General features: G+C 35.2%; 1 protein-coding gene across 4 annotated transcripts; it reads right to left on the bottom strand.

Annotated features, from left to right (window-relative positions):
* Positions 1–677: 677 nt before the first annotated feature.
* LOC18595899 (RAD3-like DNA-binding helicase protein) lies at positions 678–16,182 on the bottom strand. 4 transcript variants are annotated; one of them, XR_001928552.2, is made up of 23 exons: positions 15,906–16,182; positions 15,232–15,488; positions 13,112–13,260; positions 12,428–12,509; positions 12,135–12,282; positions 11,871–12,027; positions 11,254–11,537; positions 11,059–11,104; positions 10,058–10,199; positions 9,809–9,963; positions 9,119–9,210; positions 8,931–9,029; positions 8,768–8,836; positions 7,878–7,964; positions 7,573–7,632; positions 7,350–7,474; positions 6,578–6,635; positions 6,404–6,509; positions 5,561–5,623; positions 4,751–4,818; positions 4,075–4,652; positions 2,509–2,654; positions 678–1,454 (listed from the first exon to the last, which is right to left on the bottom strand). XR_001928552.2 is itself a non-coding variant. In XM_007024054.3 (23 exons), exons 1-23 carry the CDS (start codon positions 16,005–16,007, stop codon positions 1,364–1,366), a joined length of 3,159 nt encoding a protein of 1,052 aa, XP_007024116.3. In that variant the 5' UTR covers positions 16,008–16,179; the 3' UTR covers positions 678–1,363. The 4 variants fall into 4 exon arrangements, 3 of the variants coding, with proteins under 3 accessions (XP_007024116.3, XP_017979241.2, XP_088663620.1); XM_007024054.3 differs by having other exon boundaries at positions 4,080–4,652; positions 15,906–16,179; XM_018123752.2 differs by lacking the exon at positions 15,906–16,182 and having other exon boundaries at positions 4,080–4,652; positions 13,112–13,272; positions 15,232–15,367.
* Positions 16,183–16,396: the final 214 nt, after the last annotated feature.

Raw genomic sequence — 16,396 nt, 5'->3', positions numbered from 1 at the left:
ACTCTCATACTTCAAAGAGTGGAATTAAATGTACATCATCCATGTGAGGATGGCAATTTCACCTTGGGAATTATCTTTAGTACTATAAAATAAACAATCACTTTAGTAATAAGCTCAAGTATCTATTTATATTGAAATTTAAAATAAAAAAAATACATAATATTTAAAAAAATTTCTAAATTATTTTAAAAAATTCCACTAAATCTTTGTACTTTTATTATAATCAAATAAGTCTTTTTATTTTTATTTTGAATCAAATAAATTTTTTTGATTAATAATTAATTTAATTAAAATACTATTTATCATTTTATATCACGTAACACCAACATGACATGCTACCATATAATAATTGATGATAATATATGTTGATATATCATAATTGAAGATGTGACATATTAATTTTACATTATAACATGATCATATATCTTTTTTATCATCCACGTCAATATCATATCAATGTCATGTAAATATAAAATAATAAAAACATTTTGATTAATGACAATCAATCATTAGTCATAAAACTTATTTAATCCAAAATAAAAATATAAAAATTTGATTAAACACGATTAAAAATAAAAACTTATTTAAATTTTTTTGAATAACTGGAGGACTTATTTTTGAACATTATACTTAGAAAAAAAGAGCAATGATACTCAAATATAAATAATTAAGGCAGGTTAAGAATCAGAAGCCACTGGACTTAAACTGAAAATTTTAGGAACAATATATAGTAAGTAATTAATAGGCACCTCATATGCTTTCCATCAAATGGAACCTCATACCTTGTAAATCAGTTCTATTTTAATATCTACACATGAATGTAAATCTCAGGGGCACCATAGGTGCAGTAACTAGTGTCATTTCCAATAACTAATCGACCATCTTGTAGGCTCTTGCTGATGCACTGTCAAGGCCATATAAATCAGGAAGCAAAAACTTAGGTTGCCTTTATATCCCATCTCTCCAACAAAATTCCCAGTTTCACTCTATTTCCGTTTGCTTGATTTTGTTTTCCACAAGAAGTAAGCTGTGACCAAGTCTAATCCAGTAATCCTTCATAATCTCAGTAGAATAATACGGGAATAAGAGTTTGCAAATGCAACATTGCCCTCATGTTGAGAAAGTTACTTTCCTCCAGACATGAAAGAACACTTAGCTGCTTGGTTACGCAGGCAAACATTTTCTGATATTTGTCAAAAGTTGCGATATACTTCACACAAACCCTCCACAACGTTTTATCTCAATTCTTCTCTTTCTGACACTCCAGGAGATCATTGCTCTAGAAAAGCTCATTTCCATCCAGACCAATTACAAAAATTGAAGAATGGCATCCCTACCTAACAACTGTTAGGACAAGATAAGTTTAGTTCCTTTGATTGTCAGGCATTTCTTTACTTGTTTCAATGTACTGCTCATATAAAGATTGATACTTTGCAGGCACGTAATCCTTGAATCTGTTACAGATGACAACAGTGTAAGATCCGGTAAAAATAACAGATGATAATTTCATGCTAAAAAGAAAGAAGAGAAAAATTTTTTGGGAAATGCATGATAGGCTAAAGACTATCAGGTACTCTAATAAACTCACACCTCAGTGGTCAGCTCAATTCTTTCCCTCCCTGTCTGAAGGCATAACACCAATAGTCGAGGTACAGTCAAATAGCAAATTGTTGATGCAATTGGTACTCATGGATGAGTGTTGCTAACAGGTATCCCTCATAAGTTATAAGTATCTCTAAGGACAGTTGCTGCCTCTAACATATTAGATTGCTTCACATAACGTTGGAGCATGCTTACAACATTTCTGGGATTTTTGGAGAGGGGTGAGATAAAGGAAGATCTTAGCAAGTATGGAGAATGGTAGGACTTCTTTAGCTTGTGAGGGAGCTGTGGAAGACTAGCGGTAACCAATGCAATGGAATATTTTATGGCTAATTGGCTATGCTTAAGGCTTGACTTTTCTTGTTATTTTCCTGATGGTGCATGGTTTATGCTAGACATGATTTCAGTTATTCCTCCTGAGTTTATTAACAGCTATGATTTTATTGTTTTCTCCTCTCTCTTTTTTCCCCTTTCTCGTTTAAGCAACTACATTCTTCTTCCTTTTTCCCCCATATCCCTTTGATGCTTTTCAAGCATACGTCCATGTACATTGGTTGTGAACATCATTTGGCATTTTTTATAAATCATTACTCATACCAAGAATAGGAAATTAATTTTTGCCTCACTTTCAATGATATCCTAAAGCTCAAAATCTGGTGTGAAGCATCCTGACAGTAACTGGTCAACGAGTTCCAAAAAATCTCTGGCCAAACTATGCTAAAGGTGAAGCAAAAGTATACTATACTAGTTTCAAGATGCCTAACCTACAATGGAATGGAATTCAGGTTGCTCACATAATGGAAGATCATAAGAGAAACATAAAAAACAGAAACCATCCAGAACAAAACACAACCTTCAAATTTGAATTATCATTAGAGTGACAGCCATATTAGAGTTGATTTATACCTTTCAAGAAGAGGAAGCCTTTCTGGTCCTGAAAATAATCCCACAATGGATTGCAGAACATTACTAATCTTCATCACTTTGGACTTCATTGCCTTCATAAACCCCACAAATTCTTTATATTCTGTAGGACTAAGTTTCTCCTTAACCTGTAAGACAAGGGAATTTTCAGTAGCATCCCTAATCCAAAGCAGCTAGATAAACATTATCAGGAAATTGAAAAAAATGAGCAGATGTTTGTTTGGTATAATGAATTTCAACAGGAAAACAGCAAAATACAATTAACAAATTTATTCTAAGCCAGTTCCTACCATAAAATTAGGAAAAATCTTTATAGCAAAACCATATGATATCATGGGTAGTCTTTTCAATTTAATTTCTCCAGACACTCCATAGATAAGTTTTTAAAACTCTCCTAACATAAAAAAAAAAACATTCTGACATGTTTAGATATAATATTTCACTCCTACCCATCTCCCACATCTAATAAATTAAAATATAAACCAGTCACTTAAGCCCCTTAAAGTGCCAGCTTTCTCCTAAGTGAAAATTTCAGAGAAACTGAACATAATAGTCAAATGAAACTGTTGCATTCACTCCAAGAAAGAGCACCACTAAACCTCATCAGATATCACCTTATACCTGAAGCAAATAGAGGATCAGCTTTATTTAAAGATCAGAGTGGAGGGCATGAATGAAGTTAATCAATGGAACTGGTCTAGGCAACAAAAAAGACTTTGCTTTTCAATTTCACTTCAATGACAGATAAACATTCACAATAATTTCATCATTTCCACTTCAGCATCCTAAGCCATTTCTTCGAGTTTCCACACATACTTATCAAATTCTTTCCAAACGTTTTGAATTCACCCGAAATTTTTTTTAGTAAAACTTCTCTTCTATTCTTGTCTCACAATTTTATTTATAGTCCTGAATTTGTCCCATCAGTTTCCATTACACCGTCCCAAGTCAATACTCAAGTCCATCACACAAATTCTTCTAAGAAGGTAATATCCTATTGCATCATTCTGCAGACCTCTAACACTTTGAACATTTTTACTTCAGGTTTAGCAATTCATACCTTATAATATTGTAAAATAAGATTCTGGAAGGAGCCAAGGAAATTGAACAAGTATACTTTTACAAAAACCAATAACCATATTCAACATGTCAATCAGCACTTTTCATGTAGCATTTGATTGATCAAAGGGAAGAAATGAGATAATAGTTTATTAGATATTCTAAAATTTAAATTTAAATTGGTAAAAATTATTAGAGATGAAATCGTGGACCACTTTTGGCTAGAAGACTGTTGCAAAATTTCATGACACCTAGCAATCATGCACAAGTCAACATGTTTTGCAGTTAGCATTGTTGGCTACTATTTGTACTAAAAAAAGGGTCTGGCATCAGTTCCTTTTTGCCTAGTCGATATATAGAATCAAAGTGTCTTGCATCAGTTCCTTTTTGTACAGTCAATATATAGAATCAAAGCAAATATCGACACAACTAAATCTATCGATTGCAAAAAACATTTAATGAAATTTTTTAAAGAGAAGACAAACATACTTCACCTGAATCAGAAAGGCAGAACCTTTAGTTTCCTCGGCACCACATGGTTCAGCGCTAAAGAGAACTCCTGCAGCTCCATCATCCTTATGCAGCAAATGAACTTTAGCATTCAGCGCACTTCTAGCACCAGAAATCTGTAGTTTCTCATGTTTCACTGAACTGACTATGAAAGGAAGGTCACTTGGCCCTGATCTTTGGGCATCTGATGCATAATTATTGGAACTTTTATCATGCTGCAACGTGTCAAGCTCTATGGGTAGTACTCTGCATTTCTTGCTAGAACAAGACTCTAAATGTTGCTCTTCTCTTTGTTGCCTATCCAATAAAAGATCACCAGTCGAATCAATCACATCATGATTCTGATATTGCATTTTTCCCGTCCCAGTAATTGACAACTTTTTCTCATTAACCATTAGATCACTTGATCGCTTCAACTTTTTCATGTACATACAAGGAGTGAAACATGAGAGACTGGCAGGAAGAATGCGTCCCAGCTGGCTTGAGTTGTTGCTGCTTTTAACTTCAAAATGAGAAGACAATTTGTCTTTGGAGTGAGTTTGTTCCATTGATGTAGACTGCAAACACCATTATTAAGAATCAACTCACATGAAAGAAAAGGATGAAACACAAATTAATCAAAAAGACAAGATTGGAGGTAGAAAACAACAGATACCAAATCAGGTAACAGTTTCAGGTAAGATTTGTCTAGAGGCTGAGCAGTTTGTATCTCTCTTCTACTTCCTGTATAAAGAAATATACCATAAGCAGTAGCATTTCTCATTTGAACATGTCACAAATTATTTGTTAAATGTGGGATATATAGAGCTCATTTGGTGCATAGCACAGGATTAAATAGGGTATTTCTTGTTTAATGCTATATTTTTCATTATCTTTAGTCTTTTCCTAGAAGGATAGAAAAGTTAGTCAGATTAGTTATTCTACATGGATAGATTACATAATCCTCTAGACATGGAGCAGATTGGATATCCTACATGGACAGATTATGTAAAAAATAAGCTGTGTATTTTTGTTATCCATGTACCAACAATAAGAGAGAAACAAAGACAATTTACTCGTCAATTGTATCATATCCTATCCACAATCCTACACCAGTTTCGGAGAGGATAGGATCAGCCTGAGCAGTAATTTGTGACGCAACAACAAATACCAGATCAAAGTTGCTCTAGGAATTGAGATTCAGAGACTTGACATTTTAAAAAATTCCCATGTAGCAAGAAACAAATTAAGCACGTAAGCAGCATAAGATTAATACAATTTCCCCAATAATTCCCATTACTACTGAAATGTAATATGACTAAAGAAGTCACTGGCGTAAATGAATTGAACTGATTATTACTTTGTCAGGTCTAAGATAAGAGTGAGAAAAATGTAAAATCAGAGAAAAGAGCATCAAGGAAAAAAGGAAGGCTAAAACACCAACCATGCACCAAAGTTAAAGACCCTCAAGAGAAAGGTATGCTACCTGATGAAGATTCCTTGATGTCCTCAACTGGAACTGTTTTTGTAGCAGAACTTGGACTTAGATCTGGATGAAAGTAGGAAACAGAGGTAATTTAATGAAGGCATTATTGGTCACAGCATGACTGAAAATGCTCTAATCAAAAAATAATGGAACCCTCCAAAGCCTATAAAGAAATAGAAAAGTTAGTTTTGGTTTTGAGCCAAAAAACATGGAGGGCAAGAAAAATAACTGTGAATTTGCATGAACCACAAGAAAGTTACACATTCTAGTCAAAAGTTACATCATGTTTCCAGATAACTGTTGACTCAACTGCTAATGATGGTACCAGAGGAATTTAGCTGAATCTTAAAATCTAGAGGTGGTTTAGAAAAGTGAGTTTTAGGCCTATTAACACGTTGGTATGCAGATGTGACTCCATGAAAGATGGTCATGTGAAGGGGAGGGGAAGAATGAAGAAAACATGTGCAGAAATTAACGAAAAGGATCTTACTTTATTGATCCAACACAGGATATGGTCCTAAATAAAGCACAATGGCATTATATGATCCCTATAGATGGAGGGGAAAGACATTTTTGATGATGGTGTCAAAATCAGAAGAGAAGAATGAAGAGTCATGCAGTCATACGCAATTATACAGTCAACTTTCCACACTATCAAAAATGGAAGTGGAAAATGAAGTATAAACTGCAGAGCACAAACTTCAGATTTCGGATCTTTATGACTGAAACTTAAAAAGTTCATCTAAAAGAACAGTTCCCTCAATAATTTTTGACAGTATAAGATTAAGAGACATAAAAATCAAGGAAATATGACAACAGTAACATCATTAAATAATACTTTACCCTTTTTTTCATGATCTGCAAATTTCAGCTTTGTAGGACTACGGCTTCCTCCATCTCGGAAAAAACGAGTCAGCGTAAAAACAACATCCCCAAATTTGGTGTAACACTGCAAAAGCATAGAGGAATAAGCAGAATGCTTCAGATAAAGGGTTGTTCCATATGCCATAACTATACCTTAATATGAGGCTGTATCCAAAGTGATATTTGAGACTGACGATTTGAATGAGCAAACCTGTGAAGATGTCAGAAGATAAAGTAACCATAAAAGGAAAATGGATAACAAGTTGACAAAGTCGATGAGAACAAGGTTTCACAGTTCAAAATTTCTGAGAACCTCAACCATACAATTCCTACTTTGAGTCCAAAAGGAATTGTGACAAAATTTTGTGTGAACAACAATCAAAAATATATAGACCAGCAAACCAGCTAAAAGAACAACTCCAAAAAAAAGTTGAATATATATTCTGCAGGCACAAACTTCTTATATAGCAACTTCATAAACAATTCACAATCAGAACAATGGATGGATTCGTACAAAACAAAATACTTGCTGAACCTCACTGTGCATGTTCAGAGCTCAGTTTTCATTTTTCCAACCTTTGGAAAGTTTTTCCTTCTTACTTGCTCAGGTCTTAGGCTGATAAAGGTAAGCTGAAGAAGTATGTCAAAGTTTGCAACCATGATGCTAAATTTAACAAAAGGATTGAAACTAAGGAGAGCTGACAGGACTTTAAGTAAAATGTTAAATTAATGCATAATAGGCAGAGAAGTGAACATTTTTAACCCCAGTTGGAAAAGAAAAGCAATAAAAGAAATGAATGTTTCCAAAGGAGAAGTTGAAGGGAACACAATGTAGAGAAAAGTGTTCACATTACATTTTCAAGTATTTACGACAACATGGACAAATACTGTCAATCACAGATCAAAAAGTCAAAGAAAAGAAAACCTTTCATCACAAAAGATGATCGCCCCATAATCCTGGCGGTGGCGGATAACACGTCCGACTGCCTGATTTACAGCTCTTGATGCTTGTTGATTATACCACTCTTCTCCAGTTAACAACTTAAGCATCTGAAGAAATTAGTATGAAAATTGTTAACTTCAACAAATAAAAACATTTAAAACTTAAAGCTTGAAAGACATCTTTCCTCAAGCAACATCTGCATCACCTTACATCCTTCCCTGGGTGATTGTGTCTGTAGGTCCAAGTACTCACGTTTGAGACGAACCTGTCATATCATCTATCAGATTTGCGAGGAAAAGACAAAAAGGGAATGAGAAGGCTAATGTGGTATGTGCTTGTTTGTCAGAACTTGCATTCATCACATGTAAACACTCACACACACATCTATAATAGCCAAAATTCGTTATATAATGCTCATTCCATTGTTATAAATATAGAAAAAGGTGAAGCTCAAAAAAATTGAAAACTGTCAATGATGAAACTGGGGGAACGGGCTAAGGATGACCAAACCTTAGGGTCTGTCCTTGTGGCAAATGGCATCCCAGTGATGACTACAGCCCTTCCAGCGTAGTCAGCAAAATCTAATCCCTCACTGACCTGAAGAAATAGAAAAAGATCAATCATAGTAGACAAGGCTGAACTTCAGAAAGAAAATTAGGCACTACTGTGAATCAAACAACTTGTATAGTTCAAACAAAAAGCCTTTGAGAAAAAACCCCCCAAGACACCACTGGTGAAGACTTGCAGCCATGTAGACCCTGACGCTAGCAAGATCTGCTGCCTGAGTCACTGCTTTTATTATCAATTACTACCACAAATAGCACTGTTTATACAGATCTAATGAATCTGGAAGCGTGCATGAGTATAAATAAAGATAAAGTTCAGGATTGCAAGAAAATTACTCCATGAGTTATTCCAAGGTTTTGTAACGTACACAAGGTGCAAAAACTCATTCACATATTTTGGAGGTGATGAATAATAGGTTAATTTCGCTAAAATCCTGCATCTCATAACAATACAAAAATGGGCTTCTCAGGGATGAGAAACCAGACAGAGTGCTACATAAATATTTTTGGAACTTTTATAACACAGCTATTTACCTTCTTGGAGCCAGCACCAGAGTCAACAATCACATATCACTCGACTCCAGGCCTTATAAAAAACTGGTGTTTGCTGTTTGATAAAAGAAAGTAAAATCCTACTACACAAGAAGCATGTAAGAGAAGCTTGTAAAGCTGTATCACTAAAACCCTCAAACAACCTTCCATAATCACAATTTATAGCTGAAAGTAGCCGAAGATCTCTACAGTTCTTTTCTGTCACCATCAGACATGTCACATGTATAAGTCTAGCAGAGTGCAAGAACAAAAGTTTTGCTTTAAAGTTAAATGATAGCATACCTTGCCACGACAAACAGCAAAAAATACTGCACCGGATGTTGAAGTGTCCTTCAATTTACTCATATAGTCCTGCCGTAGAAAACAGACTAGTTATCTGCTATGAAGTCCTTGATTATGTTTAAATATTAAAAAATACTAACTAAATTTTTCATGTATCTGCTACCTCAATTGCCAGAGGAAACAGTGAAGATTGCCTAGGTTCAATAACAGGTTTCTTAAATTTGCATATTCTTTCCCATACTGTACTTGAATTTGCATTACCCTGTAAGGAGAAAGAAGATATATTTTTATGGAGCTAAGAGTAATGGACTTCACTTCCCCTTCTCCACTAAGCTTGTTTCAAGGTCTTACCATGTTTTTCCAATAACTAATGCACTGGTCCAAAAGGTAGTAAGATGGAAAGAAAACAAGCAGTCCATCAGGTACAATTCGAGCAAAATTGACTGGAAAGAATTCAAAAAAAAAAACAACATTGTTAATAAAACATTGTGACTAATGAGGCAAATACAAAAACCTTTACATTGCCAATTGTCATAAATTGAAGCATAGGCTATAAGTTCCTGCACAACTTGAGCATACTGCCTCAAGCCTAAGGTTGTTAAAAATTGTGAACCACTTTTTTTTTTTTTATGAAGAAATTTAGAAAGCACACTTAATTCAGGGCATTAGACCATAATTGGTTTTGGCTCATTTATACAATGTGTTCTTTCTTCTACAAAGTCTAGATCATTTCAATACGTCTACCCAGCACATTTTATCCAAATAAGTGTTCATATAACAATGACCAGGCAATTCCCATAGCATATTTTATTGAAATAACAGTGACCTGCCCCTATCTCTATTTATAATAAGTTTACATCCAATGATTTCTATCTACTGCAATAACATGATCAAGTTGCAGAGAAGCAATAGCCCTTCTACCATCAATAAGTGCTCGTATTACTCATTTCATATTGAAAAGCTATGAAGCAATTAGTGGTCTAACACTAATTGTTTTAACATCAGCACACCAAACTCTCACCAATTATAATATTCACATACCAATAGCATTCCCAAGTTCTTGTTTGTATTCTGGAGAATCACGATTCCGGTAAGATGAATTGAAGGAGCGACCTGATGGACCAATTGGGACAACTCCTGCCCATATCTGATCTGAGGATATTACATGAGGATTTTCCAACCGAACAGGAAAATCTCTGATTGCCAGCAAACAAATTCTCTCTTTAGTAATTAATATTCAAGAAAACCGTAGCATAACAGATGTGGCAAAAATGAATCTGTGCAACTTACAATTTCAATTCTTGTGCAAATGAATCCAAGGGAGATAATGTACCAGATGTCAACACAATAGATGCAACACCCATTTTGGAGAACTCTTGCATAGCAATTCCTGGATTGAAGCACCACCAACTGAGTATCCTGGATGTCTTACCTGCCAAACGCAAATAGACAAAAAGATAATATAGTTTTACAAGGAGACATATCGAAAGATCACAGTGGCCAGCTAGTTTCCAGGAACAGAACCTTATGCCTCCCTAATCTGCTTTTATTGTACTAAAAAAGCTATATGAAGTACATCAATTATTGTCATAAAGTAGAATAAATTCAGACTAGAAAAAGGAAAACTATGGATTATGTTTTTGTAAAAACCGTATAAATTTTAAGATAAACTTTACAGCAAGAAAGAATGTGAACTTATAGTGCACCTTTCAATACACACAAGTCTTGCTACTTTTATCTGCTCATTTTGGTATATAGCAGGCTGGAAGGTGGAAAGTCCTCATCTTGTAACCAAATATTTTCTCTATTCTACACGAGCATAATAAGCATGGTTTTGAATAAGATAGAAGGCAATACCAACAACCTTGTTACTAACAAAAAGATCCAACAACCAAAATACTGTTAGCTCCTCCAACATGTTGCCACTAAAATCACATGCGTACACTAATAAACACTAGTTCTTTTTCAAAATATTGTTGTTTGTTTTTGCTAAATCCATGCTGCATCCCAGTCAGTGCTTCATTTATATTAGGAAAACAAAAAGAAAAAGACCTTATTTCTTTATGTATTTCTTAACAAATGAATATTCTTCATGAGGCTTCTAAAAAGGTAGTTTTCATTATACCCATTGTCATATATTCACACCTGACAACCAAAGAATCAGAATGATATTTTAACAATGTTAACATGGTTTAATAAAGAAGTAGGTTGAATCAAGCACTCAGGGAAATATACTTATAGAACAAATAAAAGAGCAAAAATAAATTCCAATAATTTGGCCTCTGAGTTACCTCTGAAGATATCTGTAGCATTTACCTCAGCCTCTTGCACATGAACCTGAAATAAACAGAAAAAAGTTAAAATTGCAGATGCCTAGTATAGGCATGAATAATATGGAAACAACGCCACTATAAAAAAGGGCAATGCGAATGACAAGCTCCACTCTATCGTGACTATTAATTCAAAGCATTGAGTTGCAAGCTTACACGATAATAATCAGCATGATTATTGCCCTTATCTCTGAAAATACTTTTAAGGATGTTACCAATGCTTTCCAGCCTGCAGCCACTTCCCTTTGTATCCTGCTGCCTATCTTCCTCAAGCAACACGGCAGCTTCCTCAATTATATCGATAAGTTTAGAAGCAGTTTCATGAGTGATATTGAGATCAGCAAGTAGCTCATAAATGTAAGGCCCAGGCTTGGTAAATCCAAGTTCCTTGGATTCAATGGGAACTTCAGCAATTCGCTTCTGAAGTTTCAAAAGAAGAGCTGCAAAATATGCAGAGTTTAGCCCTAAAGATATATCTGGTGCTGATGTGTGTGTGTTTGTGTGTGTATAGATAGATAGATATAGAATCTGGTGATGACAATTAGAAACACAATTAAGTTGAAGCTACCAGCAAAGGGACTTAAAGTATTTCTAGAAGCATAAAACCTTTAACTTAAAAAATCAAAGCTTACTTAACAAAGGAGGAAAAACACAAACTCATTCCAGAACAACTAATTGCATTTGAAAATAGTGAAAGGTAGTAATTAGATGCATGCAAATGTATTTGTAAGAAGAGCAACATAGGTGCATTCTCAATGTACCAATTTAATTACCTCTCAAGATTGCAAAGTTATCTGGATTCCTTGATTTATCATTTGATTCTTCTCGCCTCGCAACAGCTAGGTCAACACAATTTTTCGCTTCAGAAATGCATGCCGTCAGAAGTCCAGAAGACAAGTCAAAAGAGGCTGCATCAGCACATATGCCTTCCTGCATCGTATTCCCATAAAATCAGTAGTTAAGCTCCTGTAACACCATGTGTTCTCTTCAAAATTTACACATAAGTTCCAGTCACAAATTTCATATTTTTTCCTTACCAGGTTGTGAGCTTCATCAAATATCAGTACGCTGTTGTGCCACTCAAGGTTAAGAGATCTTCTATAGTCACGATCTATAAGATAGTTGTAAGGTGCAAATAAAATATCAACAACCTTGTGGAGCTCTCGTGACACATAATATGGGCATCTACAAGAAAAAAGTAATAAATAAATTCACAAGCAAATATCATCAACAATAGCAACGTTAACAATGGGGCCTCTAGAACAAGAAATGCATTTCAAAAAGACAACCATATGAAGTATGGAAAGAGAACACTACTGCAGAAACCTACGGCCCAAATCTTCTTCCAATATTCACCAAGTCCTCTATGTCAAGAGGTTCATCTCCAATATGAGGGTTGTTCTTCATATATTCTACAATAAAAGCACAACAATAATTAACACCAGATGCACCTGAAATATTTCTAAACTAGAACTTCAAAAATGAAATTGTAGAGATGGTTGCTCAATTCACCGGACACAATATGAAAAGTATAGTCCAGAAGACCAGAATACAACACTATCTAAACCCTTCCATGTTGTCCATATCAGAATGACCATCATCATGTAAATAAAATTGAAGAGACAAATCAAGCAGAAATTTAATCCATTTCTGCATTACCTAGACGAATCAAAATCGATAGGCATTGCTTACTTTCTTCTTAGGGATTGGACAACATTCAAATATGAAATATAAAACTTTAAAAACCATACACAGCATCAAGTAATAATTGGTATACACTCTAAAGCCTAAATCAAAATCCACCTCCTTCCCTTTTACTTCTTTTTCATATATATAAATTACTTTAAGCCTCTTTAGTAGGCATAATTGTTGCCAGTCTGTATATGAGAAAAGTTGGCATCCACTCAGAGTCAAAGTTGAAATTAAAACAGAATAATCTATAGACTCTGATACATTCTGTGCATTGGCCTGTGCATGTCTAATGAATCTATGCTGAAAAGTATAGTTCAATTACCAGCAACACGAGGAAAATGTGTGCAATGACGCTTCTGACGCTTTCTGCAAAGGGCACGGCAGGCATTTGTCTGAGCTTTCCCGTGAAGTAAGCTCACTTCATCATGTATGCACAATTGCTCCCGTGATCCCAAAACTACCATCTTGGGCCTGTATTATCCTCTAGTGTTCGGAAAGTCATAATCCAAAGTTCAAAAGCCAAAGTATTGAGTTCATGAAAACATCAAAATGATTAATTGTCTAATAATACCTCTGAAGATTCTTTATTGTTCAAGCATTTGATTCTCATGGTTAAGAACTTATTGTGACAACGACTGACAACAAGACTCAAAAGTTCCCTCAAATATGATATATCACACCAAAAGGTTAGAAATCTGCAGTACCTTCATCTTTCTCTTTCTTTTGATAAAAGGCAAGCAAATTTTTGCCATATTAAAGAAGCGAATACAAGATATTCAAATGGTGTTTATCTGTTTCTAGACAAGCAAACTTTCAGATGCATACTGATCAAAAAAACAAAACAACGTAGCAGATTGTAGATAAATTTAAGAATGATTGAAGTTAAAACATATAGTGATAAGATTTTCTAGAAATACAGCAGGTTTTTATATACTCCAAAGTAACTCAATTCAGATTGCAAATTAATAAAATAGTCAAACAGCTAGGGCTGAGCATAGGTCAGAGCAGTCAGTTTTGGTCGTGAAGGAGGCCACAACCAACCAAGCCGACCAGGGTGGGGGGACCAACTGCCATCAACCAATGCAAGTGAGGGAACCGACCAAACCGTGACCAACCACGGTCAGTCGGTTATGCAGTCGGTTAGATGGGTTTGGGCTTAATGGCCCAAGGCCCAAGCTGAAAAATTGGTAGCCCATCTGACCCAAACCAGCCCAATTCCAAGGTGAAAAAAGGCTGCCCAGCCCATATAATTTATTTTTTAGTAAAAACAATAAATTAACTTATGGTTGTGGAGCCGTCAGGGAGAGGAACTGAGCTAAGGGAGTGAGGGTTAGTTTTAGCTTACGGTTTCTATCTGTGGGGAGCAGGCTGTAGCTGGGGGGAAATCTGAAGGAGGGGGGGTTTGGCATTAATGAGAGTTAGATATGTAATTTCTGCCCCATATATAATTTAAAAAAATAGGGTCGGTTTTTCGATCAGTGACGGGGGAAGGTTTCCTCACTGACGAATGAGCTGATCAACCTCCTCAACCAAAACCTCAACCGGAGCCAATTAACAAAACTGTTCCAGCCAAAAACCATTGGAAACGATCAGTTGGGTGGTTTCAACCACCCACTGCTCAGCCCTCCAGACAGCTCCAACTTGGCTTAGTAATTAAACAAAGCTCAAGCGGCAACAGGAAACCCATTTCTTAAAGAAGCCAAGTATCAGAAGATCTATCCCCAACTTGAATGAGCTTTTGAACATACGGCTTCATAGAGTTTTATGATTGCTCAACTTTGAAGCATCTTATATCAACTCAAGGTTCCACTTTTTTTCTTGTCAAAATAGACATTAGATAACAATCCTGCATCCATAAAAACACTATTAAAGAGAAGGGCAAGAAGTAGTTCTCGGCTCATAAACATCCTTGCTAGGCTCTGGCTTACAGGATCAGACAAAAGTCTTCCAGGAAGATGGATTTTTCTTTTGCCAAATCAGACATATTAAGCCAATCAACAGATTTAAGCCTACCATGCATCTCCATCATATTCACAACTGAGACAGCTAAACTGAAGAAAAGTATCCCTCTTCTTCACAACTAAATGCATCTACTTTTGAAGAAAAAACAAAACTCAACTTGCTTGGACTCAGCAGTTAATGTGAAACATGAGTTTGTGTCCAACACATGCACTTTCCATTTTCCCTTAAATTTGGAGGGTCATACCTCATATTCACACCCAGTTTGAGTGTCAGAATCTAATCCAACATGGGTAATGACAAGACCAAGCAACATGGAACAAGTCTAAGATAATGTAATTAACTAGTGATGTAAACATTTCTCATAAGACATATTAATCACCCTCACTACAGCAAAATCATGCATAACAAAGATGGAATGATAAGCCAGTAATGACAAAATTAAATCATGTATTATGCTACAATTAGACGATCAACTCTGACCTGTAGTTGCTTCTTCTCAACTCTTGAACAACTTGCCGGAGTTGGCTGTGAGTACGTGAGGTATAGACAATAGTTGGAAGGTTGCCAGGCTGAGATTTCGATGATCCCACATCAGATTGGCTCCCAGAAAATAGACTTTTTATTTGACTACTCCCAGTTGAAAAACCACCCAAACTCTTCCTCCAGGCCAATGTAGCACAGAGAAGACATAAGGTTTTCCCAGTTCCAGTAGGACTCTCCAAAAGAGCGTTACACCTCTGCCACATGAAAGAACAAATAGAACACCCCTTGAATTAACAAAATTCATACTGCCCATAGCTTAATAGCATAAAAGCTGAACTCAGAACATGTTCATCCAACAGCGATATCCAACTCAAAATTACGCCAAAATCATAAGCAACAACTACCAAAACGTCCCTCAATTACATACCAAATTTCAAAAAACTGCATCAAAATTTTATTTTCCTTGGACATATTTCTAAGAAAACTGAACAGTTCATTAATTTCAATAAACTAAAAATACGATTTTTATTTATTTTTCAAAAAAATAAAAATGAAAAAATTGAAAAAGAATGAAGCACTGTTCATTAGATTCAACTCCATTACTCAGACTAAAAGATAAAACCTTTATCACTAAATGAAAAAAAAATAATACAAAATTTAAGCAGACAGACCTTTTGGAGAGCTTCAATAACTTTCTCCATGTAAACAAGTTGGCAATCATAGGCCTCAAATGGAAAATCAACATCGATTCCCCGTAATTTGTATGTTGGCATCTTTTTCTGTATGGATTCGGAGAAAGGGAATGAAAGAAAATGGTGGTATTTTGCCTTCGGTTCATTGTCTGGATTGAGAAACGGGAACTTTGTAAGTAAACCCTAGGGAAACAAATGTCAGCTGGATTTTCCCGCCATTGCGCTCCCATGTAGTACAGGGCTTATTTTCAGAGACGCTGTCGTTTGACAAGCATCCTAATTGTAACTAATTTTTTTCGAGTATGAAAATGCAGTCCCTCTATTTTATATTTTAAATTTTAAATTTAAATTACAACCAATGAAAAAAAAATTGATAGCATCGACTATTTTTTAATTAAATATTGTTCAGCTCAATCTTGACTCAACTTAAAAACATTATCTTATTGGATAAATATTGAGATTTTATTATA

Source organism: Theobroma cacao, chromosome 6, assembly GCF_053813885.1.
Source record: "Theobroma cacao isolate CCN51 chromosome 6, ASM5381388v1, whole genome shotgun sequence".
In the NCBI taxonomy this organism is placed as follows: domain Eukaryota; kingdom Viridiplantae; phylum Streptophyta; class Magnoliopsida; order Malvales; family Malvaceae; genus Theobroma; species Theobroma cacao.
The sequence above is the reverse complement of the archived record's forward strand: the minus strand, read 5'-3'. Positions and strand labels throughout refer to the sequence as shown.